Source organism: Thunnus maccoyii, chromosome 11 (genome assembly GCF_910596095.1).
Source record: "Thunnus maccoyii chromosome 11, fThuMac1.1, whole genome shotgun sequence".
In the NCBI taxonomy this organism is placed as follows: Eukaryota; Metazoa; Chordata; class Actinopteri; order Scombriformes; family Scombridae; genus Thunnus; species Thunnus maccoyii.
Window position 1 is genome coordinate 26,447,541 of NC_056543.1, and position 21,749 is coordinate 26,469,289.

At 40.5% G+C, this 21,749-nt stretch overlaps 2 protein-coding genes across 5 annotated transcripts in view; both read left to right on the plus strand.

Moving 5' to 3' along the window:
• Nucleotides 1–1,811: 1,811 nt before the first annotated feature.
• rbm44 (RNA binding motif protein 44) lies at nt 1,812–13,000 on the plus strand. 4 transcript variants are annotated; one of them, XM_042425797.1, is made up of 21 exons: nt 1,812–2,193; nt 5,145–5,292; nt 5,681–5,708; nt 5,822–5,928; nt 6,297–6,371; nt 6,456–6,510; nt 6,609–6,643; nt 7,706–7,923; nt 8,064–8,206; nt 8,611–9,241; nt 9,317–9,378; nt 9,477–9,650; nt 9,811–9,976; nt 10,084–10,118; nt 10,226–10,307; nt 10,447–10,579; nt 10,672–10,779; nt 10,887–10,954; nt 11,152–11,225; nt 11,531–11,753; nt 12,229–13,000. In XM_042425797.1, the coding sequence occupies exons 1-21, from the start codon at nt 2,170–2,172 to the stop codon at nt 12,520–12,522; spliced, it is 2,883 nt and encodes a 960-aa protein (XP_042281731.1). In that variant the 5' UTR covers nt 1,812–2,169; the 3' UTR covers nt 12,523–13,000. The 4 variants fall into 4 exon arrangements, with proteins under 4 accessions (XP_042281731.1, XP_042281730.1, XP_042281732.1 ...); XM_042425796.1 differs by lacking the exon at nt 1,812–2,193 and adding an exon at nt 4,542–4,676; XM_042425798.1 differs by lacking the exon at nt 1,812–2,193 and adding an exon at nt 4,542–4,676 and having other exon boundaries at nt 7,706–7,917.
• A 92-nt stretch (nt 13,001–13,092) lies between these two features.
• itgb5 (integrin, beta 5) overlaps nt 13,093–21,749 on the plus strand; it is a 42,098-nt gene continuing 33,441 nt past the window's right edge. The window contains exons 1-8 of the mRNA XM_042425800.1: nt 13,093–14,081; nt 14,863–14,948; nt 15,174–15,381; nt 15,491–15,740; nt 16,657–16,825; nt 18,239–18,397; nt 20,112–20,207; nt 20,321–20,410. Of these exons, the coding sequence (XP_042281734.1) occupies nt 14,003–14,081; nt 14,863–14,948; nt 15,174–15,381; nt 15,491–15,740; nt 16,657–16,825; nt 18,239–18,397; nt 20,112–20,207; nt 20,321–20,410 (1,137 nt within the window). The 5' untranslated portion in view covers nt 13,093–14,002. The remainder of the gene's footprint in view (nt 14,082–14,862; nt 14,949–15,173; nt 15,382–15,490; nt 15,741–16,656; nt 16,826–18,238; nt 18,398–20,111; nt 20,208–20,320; nt 20,411–21,749) is intronic.

Below are 21,749 nucleotides of genomic sequence, written 5' to 3' on the forward strand. Positions count from 1 at the left end.
ACTTTAATGTGTGTTTTTTGAAAGTCTTTGTTTCTTTGAATATCTACCTCATTCTTGGTTTGCCATATGTCTACATGATTAACTTCTTTGGAAAAAAATATCACAATACTAACTGCAGCCTTCTACTGAAAAAGCAATTACAACTTCATGTGTATGTGATGACTCCTTTATATTTTTCATAGAGTTCCATCAGCAGGGTTTGTTCCACTGCTTAGAAGATAACCACTCTATTTTTCGCATCTTTTTGCAACATTCAACTGTTCTGGGGAGAAGGGTCTATCTCATGGATGTAAGTATGCAGTGGTTTTTGATGCTTTGCCAAGGGCTGTGCTGCAGCTTCTTAGAGGTTCAGTAATTGAGGCGTCATTGATAGATCCATTTAATAGTGTTTATTCCTTGGGGAAGATCACATTACTGAGAATAAATGCTTGAATTAATACATCAGGAATTACATACAAGCTGTAACTCAGGAAGATTCTTTTGGGCTTTGCTTTATGGAGAAATTAATTGGCAGAAAATGTGGCTAGTTGGGGACAAATTTTGTCTTAGTAATAAAGATAGAGGTGATAAAATTTTGCATCAGATATATCCAGCAAAAAAGACATTAGAGATATTGAATATTCTTGCAATTCGTTTTATCACTGTGTGTATACCAGAATACTTTGGGTGGATGTTCAGCATTATATAAGAAGGAAAACTGGGCAAACAATCCAGTTTCAGGATAAAGACATTTTTATATGTTTTAAAGGTAATGAGATGTATGTGTAGAAATCTATACAGACGGGTGACAAATTGAAGGAAAAACTGGTACAGGTCTGAATGCTTGACCCCTACAGCGAGGGGATCTGGTGGCTCTGTTATGCTGTGGGGGGCAGTTTGCTGACATGGTTTGGGTCCACTTGTCCCCTCAGAGGGAAGGGTCACTGCAAATCAATACAAAGTTGTTCTGAGTGATCACCTTTATCCTATGATGAAACATTTCTATCCTGATGGGAGTGGTCTCTTCCAGGAAGACAATGCCCCAATTCACAGGACACAAGGGGTCACTGAATGGTTTGATGAGTGTGAAAATGATGTGAATCATATGCTATGACCTTCACAGTCACCAGATCTCAACCCAATTGAACACCTATGAGAGATTTTGAACTGACGTGTTAGACAGTGCTCTCCACCACCATCACCAAAACACCAAATGAGGGAATATCTGTTGAAAGAATGGTGTTCCTCAGCCTTGGCATTGATTCTCTTCTTCTTTGTCATCCGTCTGTATATGTATATATATAATCAACTGTACATATATGTAAATTAACTGGCAATTAACACTAATTGTGTTTTTGATAAATTTCTTTTGGGAACAGGGACATTCGTGCACAATCCTGTATTCCCTCTCTATCAATTCAATGTTCAATTCAAAGGGGCTTTATTGGCGTTATTTGCGTTTATATTGTCAAAGCAGGCGTGAAATAAAAACAAAATGAACTGTGACTTGGCTCTGTTTTGTTTTTGTAGCTGTAGTTGCACCAAGCTGCGTCTGGGTGTCGCTGTCCGATCGCTCTATAGGGGGCGTTCAGGGGCGCTGCTGCAGTGTCTGAAACCAGAGAACTGAAGGAAAAGAAGAGTGACGCAGTTAATATGACAAACTGACAAAAACAACTAAAATAAAACCATAAACCTTGATCATCTCTACATGTGCGTTGTGTTAGTGATCAGTGATAATAGGCATCACATTAGCGACAACCATTCATTACTGACTTAAAACATCCATTCAGTTTGGTCATTACAGTCTATTCAGTCTGAGAGACTCTGCTACTTTGCCATCCAGCAAAATAGCCATACTTCGACTTTTACAACCATCTAATCAGCGTTTTTACTACAATCATCTAACCTATTCTAAGTTGCTAAATTGCGTTAATTGAACGGCTTGAACCTTAATTGAAAATCGACGTTAATTCAAACCGAACTTTTTCAATTAAGCGCAGATTTCATTAGCGATGCTGATGAATACACCCCCGGTTAACAGGGAGTGTTTCTATGAAGATGTGTTTAAATAGCGTAAGTGTGAGCCCTACAAATATTCACATCCATTGCAACAGGTACCGTATTAGAGGCAAACATCTCTGAGGCGGCTATCCCCAAACGTTGGCAAACTAAGCCAAGTCTACCTGCTGCATGGCTAGATACCACTCAACAGAAGTGAGAATTGTTTTTTCTTTCAGATAGACTGATAGACTGATCAAATAATGCAAAATTCACTTAGAACAATAATCTCAGTTGTGCAGCCACATATTTCATTATTTCTTATTTTTACAGTAATGTAAGTTGATCTTGTTGCCACATATAATCTCGTCTTGTAAATAAGCTTGTAATGAGGAGGAATATGGATCAGCCTCTCTCAGCATGGTCTCTCGGATTAAAAATGTTTGCCTGCTGCTCTCACTGTAACTCCGCTCCACTCCTTTCATAAATTCGTGTCGTGCTGAGTGACTTTAATGTGTGTTTTTTGAAAGTCTTTGTTTCTTTGAATATCTACCTCATTCTTGGTTTGCCATATGTCTACATGATTAACTTCTTTGGAAAAAAATATCACAATACTAACTGCAGCCTTCTACTGAAAAAGCAATTACAACTTCATGTGTATGTGATGACTCCTTTATATTTTTCATAGAGTTCCATCAGCAGGGTTTGTTCCACTGCTTAGAAGATAACCACTCTATTTTTCGCATCTTTTTGCAACATTCAACTGTTCTGGGGAGAAGGGTCTATCTCATGGATGTAAGTATGCAGTGGTTTTTGATGCTTTGCCAAGGGCTGTGCTGCAGCTTCTTAGAGGTTCAGTAATTGAGGCGTCATTGATAGATCCATTTAATAGTGTTTATTCCTTGGGGAAGATCACATTACTGAGAATAAATGCTTGAATTAATACATCAGGAATTACATACAAGCTGTAACTCAGGAAGATTCTTTTGGGCTTTGCTTTATGGAGAAATTAATTGGCAGAAAATGTGGCTAGTTGGGGACAAATTTTGTCTTAGTAATAAAGATAGAGGTGATAAAATTTTGCATCAGATATATCCAGCAAAAAAGACATTAGAGATATTGAATATTCTTGCAATTCGTTTTATCACTGTGTGTATACCAGAATACTTTGGGTGGATGTTCAGCATTATATAAGAAGGAAAACTGGGCAAACAATCCAGTTTCAGGATAAAGACATTTTTATATGTTTTAAAGGTAATGAGATGTATGTGTAGAAATCTATACAGACGGGTGACAAATTGAAGGAAAAACTGGTACAGGTCTGAATGCTTGACCCCTACAGCGAGGGGATCTGGTGGCTCTGTTATGCTGTGGGGGGCAGTTTGCTGACATGGTTTGGGTCCACTTGTCCCCTCAGAGGGAAGGGTCACTGCAAATCAATACAAAGTTGTTCTGAGTGATCACCTTTATCCTATGATGAAACATTTCTATCCTGATGGGAGTGGTCTCTTCCAGGAAGACAATGCCCCAATTCACAGGACACAAGGGGTCACTGAATGGTTTGATGAGTGTGAAAATGATGTGAATCATATGCTATGACCTTCACAGTCACCAGATCTCAACCCAATTGAACACCTATGAGAGATTTTGAACTGACGTGTTAGACAGTGCTCTCCACCACCATCACCAAAACACCAAATGAGGGAATATCTGTTGAAAGAATGGTGTTCCTCAGCCTTGGCATTGATTCTCTTCTTCTTTGTCATCCGTCTGTATATGTATATATATAATCAACTGTACATATATGTAAATTAACTGGCAATTAACACTAATTGTGTTTTTGATAAATTTCTTTTGGGAACAGGGACATTCGTGCACAATCCTGTATTCCCTCTCTATCAATTCAATGTTCAATTCAAAGGGGCTTTATTGGCGTTATTTGCGTTTATATTGTCAAAGCAGGCGTGAAATAAAAACAAAATGAACTGTGACTTGGCTCTGTTTTGTTTTTGTAGCTGTAGTTGCACCAAGCTGCGTCTGGGTGTCGCTGTCCGATCGCTCTATAGGGGGCGTTCAGGGGCGCTGCTGCAGTGTCTGAAACCAGAGAACTGAAGGAAAAGAAGAGTGACGCAGTTAATATGACAAACTGACAAAAACAACTAAAATAAAACCATAAACCTTGATCATCTCTACATGTGCGTTGTGTTAGTGATCAGTGATAATAGGCATCACATTAGCGACAACCATTCATTACTGACTTAAAACATCCATTCAGTTTGGTCATTACAGTCTATTCAGTCTGAGAGACTCTGCTACTTTGCCATCCAGCAAAATAGCCATACTTCGACTTTTACAACCATCTAATCAGCGTTTTTACTACAATCATCTAACCTATTCTAAGTTGCTAAATTGCGTTAATTGAACGGCTTGAACCTTAATTGAAAATCGACGTTAATTCAAACCGAACTTTTTCAATTAAGCGCAGATTTCATTAGCGATGCTGATGAATACACCCCCGGTTAACAGGGAGTGTTTCTATGAAGATGTGTTTAAATAGCGTAAGTGTGAGCCCTACAAATATTCACATCCATTGCAACAGGTACCGTATTAGAGGCAAACATCTCTGAGGCGGCTATCCCCAAACGTTGGCAAACTAAGCCAAGTCTACCTGCTGCATGGCTAGATACCACTCAACAGAAGTGAGAATTGTTTTTTCTTTGTAGTTTGGGTGAACAGACCCTTAAAATAAGGTTCTGTTGTTACTAATAAAACAACTTGGCAGATTTGCGAGGCATCATGCAGATTGCTAGTTAACGTTAGTTCACCACCACGTCTAAAGGGGTAAACTCATTGAAACTGAAAGAAACAGAAGGCAGATATTTGCTCTCTTTTTCGCCTTTTCTTGTAAATACGTGTATTTAAGTGTATATGATAACACTACGGGTAACAAGCGTTCAACATTAGTTAGTTTTTTGTTTGACGCTATCTTTCATGCATAACGTTAGCTAACCGTACCGTTGTGTAGCATAGCTAACGTTAACTGTTAACGTTCATTTTTGAGTCTCAGTGGGGTAATACTTTGTTGCTAACTCTGTCGACTTCAACGACTGCTCATTTCAAATCTCAAACGACTTTTTTCGGACACTTAACCCATGACTGCTTTTCAGACAGCGTGGCCTTGCTGTCCACTCACATTACCCTACGAGGTGACTGTTTCCAGGCCCTCATACTTTACGGGTGACTATGCGGGCGTGGTGGTGCCTTCGCGGGTGATACCCTGTTTTTACAATACGGTGATTGAAAAGCCAAGTCCAAGTAAGTCCCCAAATACACTGTCACTCTTAAACAAGACGACTGCTTACACAAGAGGGGATTTCACACTTTTAAAAAAAGACTAACATTATACCCATTTACTTTATTTAAATCAGCGGAATCCTCATTAATTTAAGATTAGCCTAATTTTGGGATAACTAGCTATATTTTTGCACGGTAACGTGAGGACTGTGGATTGCGGAAGGAAATCTCAGTATGGACAGGAATGTTTAATGTAAGAAATATCTGTTCCAGTGTTCATATGGGCACCTACCTGACTATTGCTTTACATGAAAAATTGTGAACCTATCCTTGTTATTAATAACAATTAATAACACAAAACATTAGCCAGTATTTCATTCATTCATCTGACTGGTTTCTTCATCAACAGAAGAGAACAGAAAGTTCTTTCTGGACAGGTATGGAGCTATATCTTCACTCTCTCTGCACAAATATCTTTGAATAACAAAATTGATTTGCTAACCTATAGGGCTATTGTTCTTTTGCTATTGTTCTATTGTTCATCTTACAGGTCTGTGTTTGATTTGGTGGAAGATCATCACTACCTTGCATTAACTGACCAAAAGCTGCTGGGCTGGTATCTTGGTTTGTCTCCAGAGGACAGAAAGATCATACAAGGTCTGTTTCTGTTGTGCAAAACGGTAAACATAATGTGGGTTATACACACATTAACTCAAAAAAAGGAAGAGTTAAATAGTAACTGGACAAATCATGTTAAGGTTGTGAAAACCTGAACTGCTGATGACAAGTTTACAGCCAGAAGACAATAAATAACAGAACAAAATAAAACAAAAACAGTCAGTTGCATAATATCATATTGATAATATTGAGCACTGCTAATGTGGGTTTTAATAGGAGTGCAATGGTAGAAAGAAGAGAGGGGGAATGAGCAATGAAATGAAAATAAGTGTTTGGTTTGTGTGTTTTCAGAAGTGTGAGTTTTATTTCAGTCAAGTTTTAAATTTGATTGCTTTGCTTTCTCATAGATGATGGAGGTTTATACCAGTTTCTGCAAAGACATCCTGCCCTGGAACTGTCTAGGCATCATGTTTATGTGAAGTGTAAGTCTGTTAAGCTGCTGTAACCTTTTATTAGCAGATGTTCAATAAGAAAAAAATGACAATTTTCATTTACAACCAATGCAGATAACACTGGAGTTAACAGTCCTGCCCAGCCAACCATCACATCCAACAGGCACATGTATGTCTCAATGCAGTGAATTGATTACTCTACATTACATGAGTCAAGGCTTCATCATTTTACAGTAATACATTGTTGAAACTCTGTTTTGTTCTCAGATCTGGAACACCAGGAGCAAAAAAGTGCAGATGTGGTAATATGCAAGTCTCATGCACTGCCAGTGATGTTCGTTTATTGTTTTTTTTAAATTTTGTTTGTTTGTTTTATGTTTTGCTTTGTTTGGTTTGGTTTTGACAAAACCATCTAACAGACTGTAAAGGGATTATATATATATATATAATGTTTTTTTTTGTTTGTTTGTTTTTTTTAATTGCCAAAAATAACGCCAGATATCAATTCATGCAGAAATCAATAGTATTTTGGAGCTTCTGTGCAGCGCTGTTCCGTGTGTCACCCTCTGTGTGTAGCTCCTTTTTAAGGAACAGGGCAGTGCGTAATGTGTGTGCGTAGCAAGTGAGTGGTTGAATGAGAGAGCGAGTGGCAGAAAAGTGACGGTGAATGTGAGCAGAGCAGAGGAAAAGGTTGGCAGTAAACTGTCAATATGGCAGTAAATGTACAGTACAGGCTACCGTGTGTCAGTTAATAAACGCTGCAGCTTGTCAAGACCACAAAAATTCACATCTGCTGTTTGGCCAAGTGCTGGAAAAGTGAAGGGCGTTTAGCACCAAAGTTGGCAACAATGGGACACTAAACATAGAAATAGAGAACAGAGAAATGTGTGGCTGTTCACCCCCACCTCCCCCAACCCGCCAGACCAAAGCAGTCAACCTAGAGGAAACACTGGTATTGATGCATGAACCGGTAGCCAGGCTACATGTCCTGTTGTGAGTCATCAGTATAAAAACAGCCCAAAAACTCAAATTCTGTCTCTTATATGACAAGTGTACATCTTCAGTGCAGCAGATAAATCATTACATCTTGACATTGCCCTACCTGAATGAATCAGATTAGAGTTGAAATTATTAGTTGTTTAATCAATTAGTCTATCAACACAAATTTAATCACAAACAATTTTGATTGTGGATTTTTTTTTTTTTTTTTTTTTTTTTTTTAAAGCAAAAATGGCAGATTTTCAGGAGTTTTAGCTCCTCAAATGGGAATATTTTCTACTTTTCTTTGTCTTCTATGATAGTTGACTGAATACCTTTTGGGTTTTGTACTTCTTCAGTTCTGTTTGTTTGCTCCTCTTCTCAAGAAATGCCCCATAGAAATCTAGAGTTGGAGGAAATGATTCCCAACAAATTGAGGGAGAATTTAGCCCTGCTCAGCTGCAGCAACAGCAGGGGTCGATCTCAAAAACAGCCACATGAGGAAATCTGCCCCAAGAAACAGATAGTCCACCTGCAAGATGGCTTCCAAACAGCCTCCAACTGCCCCATCACAGAGAGCCATCAGAAGACACACAAAGTGAGGGTATAAGCTTTTTTTTCTGTGTATGCATTGAGTAGCGAAAGGTATAATATCAGTATAGTCCTTAACTGTTTTCATGTTGTAAATATACTGTATGATTACCTTTTTTGGCAAATAGAAGAATAATACAGGGCTTTTTCCAGGATCTAGCAGCCATGGCGAGCTTCTCTCTGGACGTGGAGCTGGAGAGATGCAGACAGAGAGGAAAGCCTGAGCTCAGGAGCCAGATTTCAATGGCACAAGTCCAGAGTCCTAACTTCACATGTGCAGAAATCAGTCAGTTACAGTGAGTATGCATATTATGCCTGACACCATGTAATGTATTTATTTCTTGTAGTTTAAGCTTAACCATGCCCACCTACGTTCTTTTTTTAATCTACATTTTACATATACATACAGTACCAGTCACAAGTTTGAACACACTTTTTCATTCAAGTGAATGGAAGTTGTGTCCAAACTTTTGACTGGTACTGTGTCTGGAAATCATAAACTGTCATTGTAATTCATCCCTGTGAAAACTAGTTTACCACTAATATCTAGATGAACCAGGGTAAATCACATACTACTATAAAAGATATGTCATTTGTTTTCACTTGATTTCACAGCTCTGGTGTCTATTTATATACATGGATGATCTCATTGTGTAAGATGATTTCATATTGATATGAGCAACATTGTGTCATGTTGCAGGTCTGAATGGTCAACAATTGAGAAAGAGTCTCCTTCTAAATACTACAGCTTGGATAGTATCCGAATGGATGGTACAGAGTACTATGACAAGAGCGTTGTCCAGTCAGCGGAGCCAGAAAAGAACGACTCTCTTTTGGCCTTCAAGGGAATCTCCTCCACTAGGGAGATTCCTGTGCAACCAGTAGAGGACAACTGCTCAAACAAAGGGTGTCAGAATTACATGGTCTATGGTAGTGAGTACACTGTGGATGATGATCAAGCTAGCTCAAGCTTTGAAGATCAGAGTGACAACTTCCATAGCATCATGGAGGAAGATCAGAGTATCCTCGCCTGTCTGCCCAGAGAAGGTCAGAATGCACCTGCCAGTGGCGTTCACTCAGGTCCACTCACTGCTAACAGTGAAGCACCTGTAGTCAGCAGCGAGACCCTGAAGGCTGATCAGTCTCTTATGAAGATGAGCACTGCAGAGACGAACACCTCCCCTATGCCCTGTGTTCCTACCTGTGACGTTATGGTCGGCACTGAGCTGACTGAGTGTGTGTTAGCTTTCACCCAAACTGAGGATCCAGCAACAGCTGACAAGCACGTCATTACTGAGGTCCACATGGCTGATCTGGACTATCTTGCTGAGGTAAGGTTGAAACCAGAGAACTGATGTTATGAGTTGCTTCTAGCAAAACATTACGCGACTGTTATAACATTTCAGGAATTTACCAAACTCAAGACGGCTCAAGAGAAACCGAAAGAGCAAAAAGAGAAAACTAAAAGGTGATGTATCAAACCAAAACATTAGAGATTAGATTTGTTCCCAAAGAATTTCTTCAACAGTTTTAGAACTAATATTTTTTATTTATTTTTTTATCCAGTCACGGTTGCAAATTGAGAAAGGAATGTGACTGTATCCAACGTGCTCAACAAGCCGAGCTGTACCTCCTGGCCCTGCAGTACAGCATGTGTAGACAGCACTGCTGGAGACTCTTCTATACCTCTGCTGAGGGAGGACAACTTCCCCCAATGCATGGAGACATGAATCTATATTGGTCAGATTTGACATGTGTTTTCCTTTCAGTATAGAAGTTGCTCTTCCACCAAGACAGTTAATGGTTGTCAAACTCTAATTTAATAGATTTATCTAGATGGATTTTTGTAATATAAACTTGGTGACTAGTATGTACTTGTATCATTCTACTCTCACTGTAGGCCAAAGGACCCTCCTGCAAATATTGTGACTGTTCTGCAAAATCTGGAATGTGATTATAATCAGATGAGGGATAAGATCCTGGCAGGGGTTCCTCTGGAGCAGCTTAAGCCTCTTTCTGTTGACTCTGAGAAGATAATCAAAGGAGCAAGTTACATCCCTGCCCAGGTAAGACTCTACTAACCCAGTAATCTCCACATATTTAAAACTGGTAGTGATATCAAATATTTTAACCACAGATTTAATAATTGTCTAATTCTGTTGTCCCTGTTTAGATCATTGGTGATGTGCTGGGAAATGCTCCATCTTGGTATGTAGGCACATGCATGAATGTCAAATGTTATTCCTTTTCAGTGGTTTAGCAGACTTGGCCTTTGACCTGCTGGATGCTGTAACATTATCTTATCTTGTGTGAAGGAACTCTCAGCAGACATGGAAACATAAAACACCAAGTGAAGGAACTGGATATTCTGATGGTGAAAACAACAATGGCTGCCAGGTGTGCTGACAGACCGAGGTGTCAAGAGCTCTGTTAAAACTAAATCCTTAAGCTGCTTGTTGTTGCTTTATTGCTGCTAATTGAACCCAGTTTGGATTTTAGATTGAACAGTGCCAGTGTTCGGTTGATTTCTCTGCAGGATGGTCAGCAGAAGCAAAACTCAGCTAACCAGCTCATAAAGGACAGCTGCAAATCCAGGAGAGCTGTCACTCTAGTCCCCCAAGAAAGGGGTGCGACTTATAGTGCACACAAGACAGAAGAAAAGCAGACAAGTAAGCAAAAGCATCTTTCAAGTTTTTTTTTCAGTTATTACTCTGGAAGTGGTTGTTTGAGTCAGCTGTGTGCCTTTCTTTGTGGGCTGCAGGTGCATGTGAAGAGCTGAACATGAGCGAGGCATGGTACGATGCAGAGGAAGACCTGGAGCCTGCAGAAGCTGCTGAGATTTCAGAGGAGTTAAAAGATAAGAGAGATGGTACGCAGTCAGTGGATGTAGCTAAAGCCTTACAGGTGCAAACGTGCTCACTTTGAATTTATATTAGGTTAAATCCTCTCCTGGTGAATCTGTTGTTGTAAGCACAGAATCAGCCAGTGAGGAGATCAAGAGCTCGATACTGTGTGTTTCCAACCTGCCCAGTAATGTGACTGAGGTGAGTCTACACATTTCTGCTTCTGAGGGCTAAAAAACAACAATACCATCTCAAAGAAGTCATATCTAGTTAAATATTGATATATGTGGGATATTGGAAATAAAAATTCTCCCTTTGTAATGTTGATTGTCTAACCTTTATGTATTGTAGCCAGCAGAGGGCAGTGCAGGCTTTAAATAAAACTTTGTTTTTGCCAGAGTGATGTGATGCTGTGGTTTGAGAAATACCATGCTTCTGAAGTCAGCATCTCTACTTTAAAGAATGATTTGAGGTGAGCCTCTGCTCTGCTATGTGAAAACATCTAATGTAACACACATTACTTATTAAATCACCAGATTGTCCTTCATTATTGTTTCTTCTAGATTCATGAGTTATTACATTAAGCAGTGTTTATATATAATATGCTGCGGTTTCGACTATGTGTGAGGTTTTATTTCCTGTGAAGTCCAGTGATCTATGTCATTCTCCTCATCCAGCTGTCGTATTTGCAAGAATAAATGTCACAACAGCGATTCTCTTTCCAAATCGTCAAATTTATGTGTAACAACTGTCTGTCTCACTGGCTGCTTTCTCTAGAGTTGCCATAGTGATGGTAAGTGGCCATCAGTCTGCAGAGGGTGCGGTGACAGATCTGAATGGCTGTAGCATGCAGGGCCATACTTTACGTGTGGAGCACATCAACAGGGTCACAGCAGGGAGTCAGGGCCAGGCCTCAGCCTCCATCAGTGAGCCTGAGTCCTTACAGGACCCCACCAAACCACAAACCTCCAAGACTGACTCCAGCAGCACTGACAGACAGGTGAGAATATGAGGAGTATAGATCCTTAATGTTGTCCTCTCCATATAGAAACTGAAGAGCGTTGGTGGAAATGATCAGGAAGAGGAGATGAAGTAAAAATTCTGGCATCTTGCATCAGGACTATTGTAGTAATATTTTTTTCAACCATTATTAGCTAATTTTCTTAGTCATATGATAGTAATTTGAATGTCTGTGGGTTTTGGACTTGGTCAGACTAAACAAAGAAGACATTACCTTTGTCTGTTTTTCATCAACATTCTATGAACAAAACGATTCTCTGAGAAAATAATGGGCTTATAAATTGATAATGAAAATAATTGTAAGTTGCTAAAATAAAATATAGTTGCCTTGAAGATTAGTTAATTCATTTTACATAATCCTGAAAATGTAAATAACTGTACAAGTTTTTATGCTATGGGATTGATTTAACTTCCTGCTCTTTTGTCAAGAAAAATCTGTTCTGTCTTCTCTCCAGTTGATAACTCAGCCTCCGCTTAGCTCCAGTTTAAAGAACAGGAAGGTGGTCTGCATCTCCCCCACAGCAAAGGGAACCTGTGTGCCCCAACACTACGGCACCATGGGCAGCTTCGATACCCTGATGGCACAGCTGACACAGCGCCACCCAGACATTGGGAGGCAGAGGATTGTGGATGCTCTGATAGAACTGAGGACCAAGCACCAGGGCATCCTCTGCGGCCTGCCCCTCAGGACCATCAGGGAGATGACGTCCGACCTTCTGACCAGGCCAGCGAGTGCCAAACAGTTATGAGGAAGCAGTGCTTTACGCTTGAGTTTTTGTTGTTTTTTAGTGGGTGGTGGAAGTTATGTGTTAGAACAGCTGAAGTTTTTCTTTACAACTGATATATTCCAAACACAGAGGAGAAGCAATTAATCTAAAAGGAAGTGAATGTAAACCTCAGCTGAGGTAGAATTGTTTTGGCCTTTTGCCAAGAAAGTCAAGATGCTCTTAAAAAAGCTGTTCAAAAAACTTTGTTACAGTTCCCCATAATGTTTGTGTTCACTCCAGGTAGCATCAGATTGTTTTTGTTATTTGGTGAAGGGGTTTTTTTGTGTCTTGCAAAGTTGATACATTTCAAGTTTCAGTCCCTCCTCTGCCAGTGATTCTGCAGTTAAATTAGTTTATATCTAGATATCTAAAGTGGTGTTAGTGTCTGCATACAGTTGTAAATGCAGCAGCTTTGTTTGTATTTTATGTCCTCTCTAAATAAAAAGGATATAAATGAAAAGGTTTTATCCTCAGCTCTATGTTCGCCTCTCTCACAGTGTCTGAGCCAACAGCTGTCTGTGACACATAGTCCTAACTGGATTGAAAAAGCTAAACTGGTATGTTACTGTAGACACGCCGGCCATCAGGAGGAGAAGAGAGCTATGAAACTTAAAATGTTGAATTTTCAGTTTAGGGGTTCAGTGGTAAATAACTTCTATAAGACTGTACAAAATATCATCTTACTGCATTACGATGCTTGTTGATTTAGAGTGCCAGACTGTATCAACAAACAGGGAAAGTGAGCTGCTAATGATTTTGCTGTCGATGGCCTGATAGTTCCTGAACCAGTCCATGAGGGCCACCACTAGGTGTCCGCAACAACTGGGTGCAGGTTGTGCGGGTGTTAACCACAATATGGTGCCGACTGTTCAGCAAAGCAGTGAAGGGGTTAATGTAATCCCTAGTTGGGAATGGGCGGAGATTCCAGCTGGGACTCAAACCGGACACCGAACAAGCAACACTCAAATCTGAAAAAGACAACCAGAGCTTGAACTGTGTGTATTTATTTGATCTAATGACCTTCATTGTTTTCTCTTCCACGTCATCTTTGCACAGACTTTGACCGTATCGGACCGGAACATGAAATCGACGGAGAAGTCTTGGAGTTGCTGGCAGCTATGGGTGAAGTAGTCAGGACGTGGAAGGCTGCAGAGGCGTCCAAACACAGAAACTCATCCGTCTTGAGTTCAACAAGCAGATCAACAGGACGCTGAGGAACGCTCGCTTTCTGCAAAGCGTAAAACAATGGAAGACTGTCCCTGATTTCACACGGAGCCTTCATCAAGAGCAGAAAACAAACGCTTCAGTGGAGCTGAGATGGTTTGAGCACACTGTACTGTTGTGGTTTGCTCTGATCATCTGGACTAAATCCAGAGGTCTGATGGTAAAGTGAGAGGATCTGTGTCAACTAAAAATAGAGAAATCTTTTCACATAGCGTCGATAAACACGCCGAGTGACACCATGTGGAGCCCGGGGACGTGGATGTGGCGAGCGGCTGTGTGCTGCATGCTTCTGGAAACATTTCTGCACACTGCCAGAGGTAGGACAAAGCCATGATGCCTGCTTTGGAAAAAAAAAAAATATCACGAATATCTGCTGTCAGCCTGTTTTTGCAACGACATCACACACTAAGCCTGTGTTACATACACACATGTTCACAGCCACTGTCAACTGGTGCTACATGGAGGCGAGAAAAACAAGACGTTTGATTGTTTGTTTATTGACAGTTTACAGTGAAGGAGACCTGGCTATGAGATGTAGATCTATGTATAATTTTATCCATGAAACACTTTTACTGACATGCAAATGCTACATTTTAAAAATAAAGAATTTGTACTGTATAATACAGTTTTAAAATGTCCTGCACACATAGGCTTTACAGCTCTCCACAGGTCTTAATATCAAGGGAATATGAAAGTGATCAAATGCTATTAGTTAGAAAAAAAATCACTATAGTGTCACAAACGCATCGGGTTACCAGAAAAATAGAAACAGCTGTGAATGCATGTTATCTTTGTGAATATTATCATTTTAAATTATTTTTGGCACTGTATAAGAGCAATGGTCATTTTTGTCAAGCTGTGTTATGTGGTGATGTTTTTATTGAACTGTATTCATATTGGAAGATCGTGTCTAAATCAATATAATGCAGTCCAATACAACAACACTTACTAACATGACCACAGAGGTGAATCAGCATCTCTCGGATCCATTGTCAATAAAACTGAAATAATAATAAACAGAAATACAGTAGTGATTGTTCTTCCATTTCAGTTTCAGCATTGTAAATGTCACACTGTATGATTTTTTTTTTTTCTCAGGTCTCAACATATGTATGAGTGGCAGCGCTACATCCTGTGAAGAATGCCTCCTAATTCACCCCAGTTGCGCCTGGTGCGCACAAGAGGTACAGCTTATCTGTCACATTATTATTAGGAATGATACACAGTTGCAGGCACGGTGTTGCACGGAGTCAGAGAAGGGGTGCATGCATGAGTGTGCGTACATATTTCTTTTCCACAGTGGTGACATGATTTATTGTGGTCCACATGTATCATTACATTTTACCGTTGCTGTTTCTTTATGAGTTACAACAATCAGTGATGCAAGTTTTGTGGCTCTCTTACTTCAGAATTTTTTGAGGGGACGGACTCTGACATCACGCTGCGATTTTAGTCAAAACCTGCAGAAGAGGGGCTGCGAGGGGAGGTTCATCGAATACCCCACCAGCAGCTTCTCTGTCCTGCTGAACAGGCCGCTGAGTTCTAAAGGATCAGGGTCGACCCAGTATGATGTCGTCCAGATTATGCCTCAGAAGGTCTCTCTCAGCCTGCGACCAGGTATGCAGTAGTTCCAATAGTCTAAACATAGAGAGTCTGGGATAAACAGCTCACATGCTTAAAAATGATGGTTGAGTGAGCTAACAGATTCTTTCCACCGGCCACCCAGGGGACCAAACATGGTTTGAGCTGCAAGTGCGGCCGGTGGAGGACTACCCAGTGGATCTCTACTACCTGATGGACCTCTCCCTTTCCATGAAAGACGATCTGGACACCATCCGTAACCTTGGCACCAAGCTGGCTCTGGAGATGGGCAAGCTCACCAGCAACTTCAGGCTGGGCTTCGGTTCCTTTGTGGACAAAAACATCTCCCCCTTCTCCTACACATCACCCAAGTATCAGGAGAATCCGTGCAATGGGTGGGTAGTGGCAGCAGGATTTACAGCACGGTTTAAATGGGATTGTGCCTTGATGACTTTTGGATTCAAATTCTAAATGGATAGATTGGTATTATTGGTATACCAGCCCAATTTAAATGTAGCTCAACTAAACAAACTGTACAAGACTGTATGTGAGATGAACCTTAACAACTCTTCTCTCTTGATGTAAATGTGTCAAAGCAAATGAAAGGGAAATCCTGAAATAATGTTTTACTCTAAGCCCACACATTCTATTTCTGCACATTCATGAATTATATATAGTCAGATATTCTGCAATTGGAGATTTTTCATATTTGATAAAGCAGAGTTCAAAATGGCCCCTCTCCTCCCACACTCCTCAGCCCTGCTGATGCGGGCAAACTGAAAGGGAGCAGAACAGATAGATGGTAAAAAGCTGTGGCACACGATGTTTGCCCCGGAGGTGAGACCGCACTGCACTAACTCGCTGTCCGCCATCGCGCATCACTTCTCATCTAGGTTACGGCCTGTGTTGTGTGCATGCATGTGTGTGTGTGTGTGTTAGTCACACACACTGGAGCACGGCAGGAAAATGTTAAAGGGATAGATGACGACATTTTGACCCCTAAGCAGCCCCAGCCCACTTTTGCCATTGCTCACTCCATTAATACAAAATGAGAGAACGGCCTACATTTAGAGCAACTGGATCTTTAAAAATGGATTTTGCGTTTTAAGCTGCTGTCAAAGCAAAATGTACAGTCAGTGACCCGTTAAAATAATCCTGCTAGGACTGATGCAAATGTTTCATTAACCTCATACAAATCTGGTCAACTTTTATCATTTTGCGTATACAAGGCCTTTTGCTCCTTTCAATATTGTCCTGATGTGACTTTCCGAGGAAATGTCTGGATCTCTTCCTATCTGTCACCCTTCACAGATACAAACTGTTCCCCAACTGTGTTCCCTCCTTCGGTTTCCGCCACATCCTCTCGCTGACCGACAAAGTGGACCGTTTCAATGAGGAGGTGCAGAAGCAGATGGTGTCTCGCAACCGGGATGCGCCAGAGGGCGGATTTGACGCCATCCTGCAGGCTGCTGTTTGTAAGGTGACAAGTGTTTTTTAATCTTTTTTTATTCATTCACTATTGAGTTGTCTTAGTCAACGCCCTCTTCCAATGCTTCCTTTAGATGACCCCCGACTGCAGTCAGTGACAGCACACATTTAGTTCAGTTGGAGGGAAAAGCTCCTGTGAAACTACTGAGATTCCCCCCTTGACAAGCAACTGGCCTATTTGCCTGTTAATTAAAAGCACCAGGGGGGATAGACAGGAAGTGCAGTCTGGTGCAGCTGGTTAAACATGAGGACGAGTCACTCGCAGGCCCAGTCATATCCCTGTTTTCCTCCGCCAATTTAATTGTTTTCAACAGGAAGAGAATGACTCCCTCCAAGTAGCTCATGCCTTGTAATTTACTCGAGCTGCACTATTTCAAACACACACTAGTTACTAGGAGGATGGGCTGGTGCTGTCCGAAAGCCTGATTGATCTGGGCTATTCTAATTTTATACTGTAAGTCAGGTTAGCCATTATATATGAAGGGTTTCAACATGAATATGACTTCAGTTAGTTGCTTTATTAGGAGATAAAGCAGAAGATGAGTTAATTATTAGCATAACCATGCTCGTGTGGAGGGGAGTGCTTGAAGCAGACTGTTATGATTTATCATCATGACAAAGTGAGAATCCTGCTGGATATGGTTTGTACTTCAGTTCTTTGTTGAAATTACTTTTTAATATTTTTGCCTTCTCTATGAGTTGAACACAGTCGGTCTCCTTGCAACGTAATTGCTTCCTTTGTACAGTATAACCTCAACAACAGGAAATAGTCGTCAGTAGACGTCAAACCAAGGGTACACAGTCCAACAGTCCAACAGTCCAGCCTTCTCAGACATGTTTCCTTCTTAGCTGAATAGTCGCTATAGTTCCGCCTCAAACAGTCATAGAAGCCTCTGATAGGGACGTCTCTCACAGCCCTTTTGTATACTGTACAGGTTAAATAATGGACAATGGAATTTTAATAACCTACTCCTCACTGGTTGTAATGTTATGTTTCTTTAGTGTCAGGCATTAGTCAGCACTCTGTAAAACGCTCATTCTGCCGCTGCCTGTTGTTTCCTATTGATAATGCCTGGGCCTGCTGCAGAAAGCTCTGGCTGTTGTTACACTTTCACTGTTTTTGTGTGTGTTTGGATCAGTGGTTCCCATGCTTGTGTAGAATGGTAAATGGTAAAGTGTCCAGAATTTGCTTTTAGTGAAATAAAAATAGATTTACACATGTGCAGATATATTGTTTCTATCATCTATTCTAGGAATGCCTCCCACCATATTTGCTCTAATCACATTTCCAGAACATCCTTTAGTGTAATCCTACCAACCAAACCGAAGTAATAGTAATAAAGTTGTGAGAAGGATCCCAAAAAACATCTCCTGTGTGTCATAACCTACTATGCCTTGTAAACAGGAGGAGATAGGCTGGAGGAAGGAGGCCTACCATCTGTTGGTGTTTGCCACAGACGACGTGCCACACCTTGCTCTGGACGGCAGGCTGGGAGGCCTCGTCCAACCTCATGATGGACAGTGCCACCTCAATAAGAACGAGTACAGCGCTTCAACTAAGATGGTAAGAGGAGCTTCCCCAAGAAACTTAAAAGCTGGAATTTAGGGACTTTTCTAGTTTTTATTCCAAAGAAAGACTTGTATAGTTCAGCTTAAAGGTGGAGTCAGTGATTCTGGAGCAAGATTGTTGACATTTGAACTAAACTAACAAACAAATACCTCAGCCCCCCAAATTTATTGACGTGCATTGCCAAGGCAACGACACTTAACATCTGGGCTAGCTGACCATAAAACAAATATGGCAGAATCCAGAGCGATGCGTCAGCTGGAGAGACCCTTCTATTCCTCCCACACATTATCACGAGCGGAGAAAAATGTTGTCTCATGTCCATCCACGCGCTCCGCCTTTCTGCAGCTTCTCCACTTCTCACTCGACCTTCGTTCAGCATCTCTGTCCACAGAAGCAGCCGTCTGTCAGCTGCAGCTTCTGGGGGAGCTGAGAGGCCAGCTGCCGGACAAACCGCCTTCACTGAGCTGACCGGCAGCAGAAATATAACAGAACCAAAACAGTTTTCATGTCAGCTACAGGGCAAACGCTCCCTGCCGATTGGCCGCAATAAGTGTTGTGTGGCGCGGACCGAACCACTTTGTTTGTTTCCCGTTTACAGAACCTGTGCTGTGTATGAATATCGGACTTTTTTCAGCGGGCGCACACAGAACGGACAGCTAGCGGACAATGAGGAGATAATAGCTGCGTATTGGATTAGAATCGCTGACTACACCTCTACGTACTGTAAAACGAGGCATTTTTCGAATTCTTGTTCAACCAGGCAACTTGAGTAACAACAAATGCTTATTAATAGCATCAGTGTTTGGTAGTAATTGTAGAGGGAGGAACCAATACACACTTCAACACCTGGAGGCTGCCTAGTAAAACCACAGAAACCGTTGACTTGTAAATACACAGCTCAAGAGTACATACCTCACCTACATATCAACCAAACTCTTCCAACTGACACTTAAGATACCAAAGAATAGTTTTGATATGAGATATAACGCCAATCAGGAGCCAGTAGATTTTTTTTAATTAGATGCAGTAAATCACACAAAGAATGTCTTTGACACATGATTAGTTTATACAAGGTCTGAAGAAGCCAGAGGACTAATGCAATAAAAATGGATTAATATCATATGAATGGCACCGTGCTCCCATTTAATGTCTTCCTGGTTTATTTTCCTCCTTATTTCAAAAGACTAATCGATAGTGTCATCATACAAGAGCTACAGTATAGAAATATATTTGTTAAAGGAGAGAATTTATCTTGAATACACATTTATCTTGGACTTCTGCCCTATAATTCCTAAATACTTTGACCCCAGGAAGAGATGGAGAAATAGAATCCAGTCAAACTGTTCCCCATTTCTGTTTTGGAGTTTGACCGTTGATACAAATCACTGGAAGTATTTTTTCTTGGTCCATCTAAAACAGAAATCTCAGTATTTACTGAATTGTGTCCAGTCACAATAACCACATCTCTCACTGCAATCTGGACTTCTAGCGGACTTCTTTATTTGTGATACTGAAATGTGATCTTGCCTAAAAGAAGAATCCACACCAGCTTTAACTCCGGTGTCAAAAGGTCAGCAGACAGACCAATGTAAATACAACACTGAGGGCAGAACAGCAACCACATCCGTTGGCGTAGCTTCCTGACTATATACGGCATATGTGGACATAACTACCCATAACTCCCCATGTTTTCTCTTTCTATTTACAGGACTATCCCTCTCTGGCACTTCTGGGGGAGAAACTGGCGGAAAATAATATCTTTCTCATCTTTGCAGTGACAAAACGACTTTACGTTATTTATAAGGTACTTTAATTTTGCCCTTTTTGTCTTTGTGGCTCAAAGATCAAACACTTTTCCCATTTCTGTAAATCTGAAACAACAAATATTATCTCTTCTTATTTCATGTCTTTCAAAAGAATTTTACCGCACTCATACCTGGAACTACAGTAGAAATCCTGGACCAGGACTCTAAGAATGTCATTCAGCTGATCATCAATGCCTACAATGTGAGTAAAGAAAATCTGTGCCGGCATATCTGTCAGTTTCCTGTTTATGAGTTTGTGTGTGAGAGAGTCAACACAGATGGATTTTGAGAAGAAAGATAAGAAGAGGGGGAGGAAAATGGAGGGAAATTCTTTAAAGTGTTTCCCACTACTGTGACAGTTAATGAGCCTCCAGCTGACACGGCTGGTTGCACAAAAGCTGGTTTTCTCATTTCGGTGGAGCAACGTGAATGTGGTTTTAACAGCTGACTTTGTAGCCATTTAGATTTTTTTCCAACAGTTATTTCTTTTAAGGATAATGCATAAAAATTTAGTCGATTAATTGATTAGTCAACAGACAATATTCCATGTTTTTTTTAAAATAAATAAATAAATAAAATAAATCAGATATATTTGGGTTTGGACTAAACAAGCAATTTGAAGACATCGACCCTTAGAAAATGGGATGAGAGTTTATTCCTATTTTATTACATTTTGTTAAACCAAATGATTGATCAGTCATTGACAAAATAATGCAAAAATGAATCAGTAATGAAAATAATCATTAATTGTAGCCTTGTATTGGGAGAGCTGCGCTGAAGGCAAAAATAATATCATTACCTGAGTTAAACCTTGAGAGTCGGAGCCAGTGAAATGAATTTTTGCAAAGTAGCATTGATGCTACTGTAATACACTTTGAATGACTAATGTACAATCTGTTACTGGTTATAAATCGCAAAAAACAGTGACGGCAGCTTCACTTAGTCCAACAGTAGAAGGTTCACTGTCCTCCAGTTCTTCCCTCCTTTCACTTCAGGCTTGATGCTGCAGCAGCTAATCATCCCGCGCTTTGAAGAACTTTGGGTCTTTGTTTTGTGATGATGATGATGATGTAACACACCAGTAGTGCTCAGATCTCTGGTCTAGTTAGAACTTATACAAAACCAGTCAAAAGTTTGGACACACCTTCCCGTTCACTTGAATGAGAAAGCGTGTCCAAACTTTTGACTGGTACTGTATATCAACAGAATTCAATTTAGTTTATTAAAGCTCTTATATGGAGGTTTAAATGGCTATAAGATGTCTTTCTGCAGCAGTTTGAACTTATTATAGGTGACTTAAAGCAGGCCAATTTAGGAATAAAGAAAACAGTGGTGGGAATTTAAGTTAGATGTAGATGAGTGTTACTAATAGACACATATGAACTAATAATGTTTAACGTATTGGGTAATGAATGAATCACATTATTCTCTGGTATGTAGCCCGCCCCCCCCTCTGTCTGGCCTCTAAACTGATCCCTGATGTTCATCTTATCGCCTGCCTTGTTTTGTTTTTTGTGCTTTTTGAAACCAAAGAACTCGAT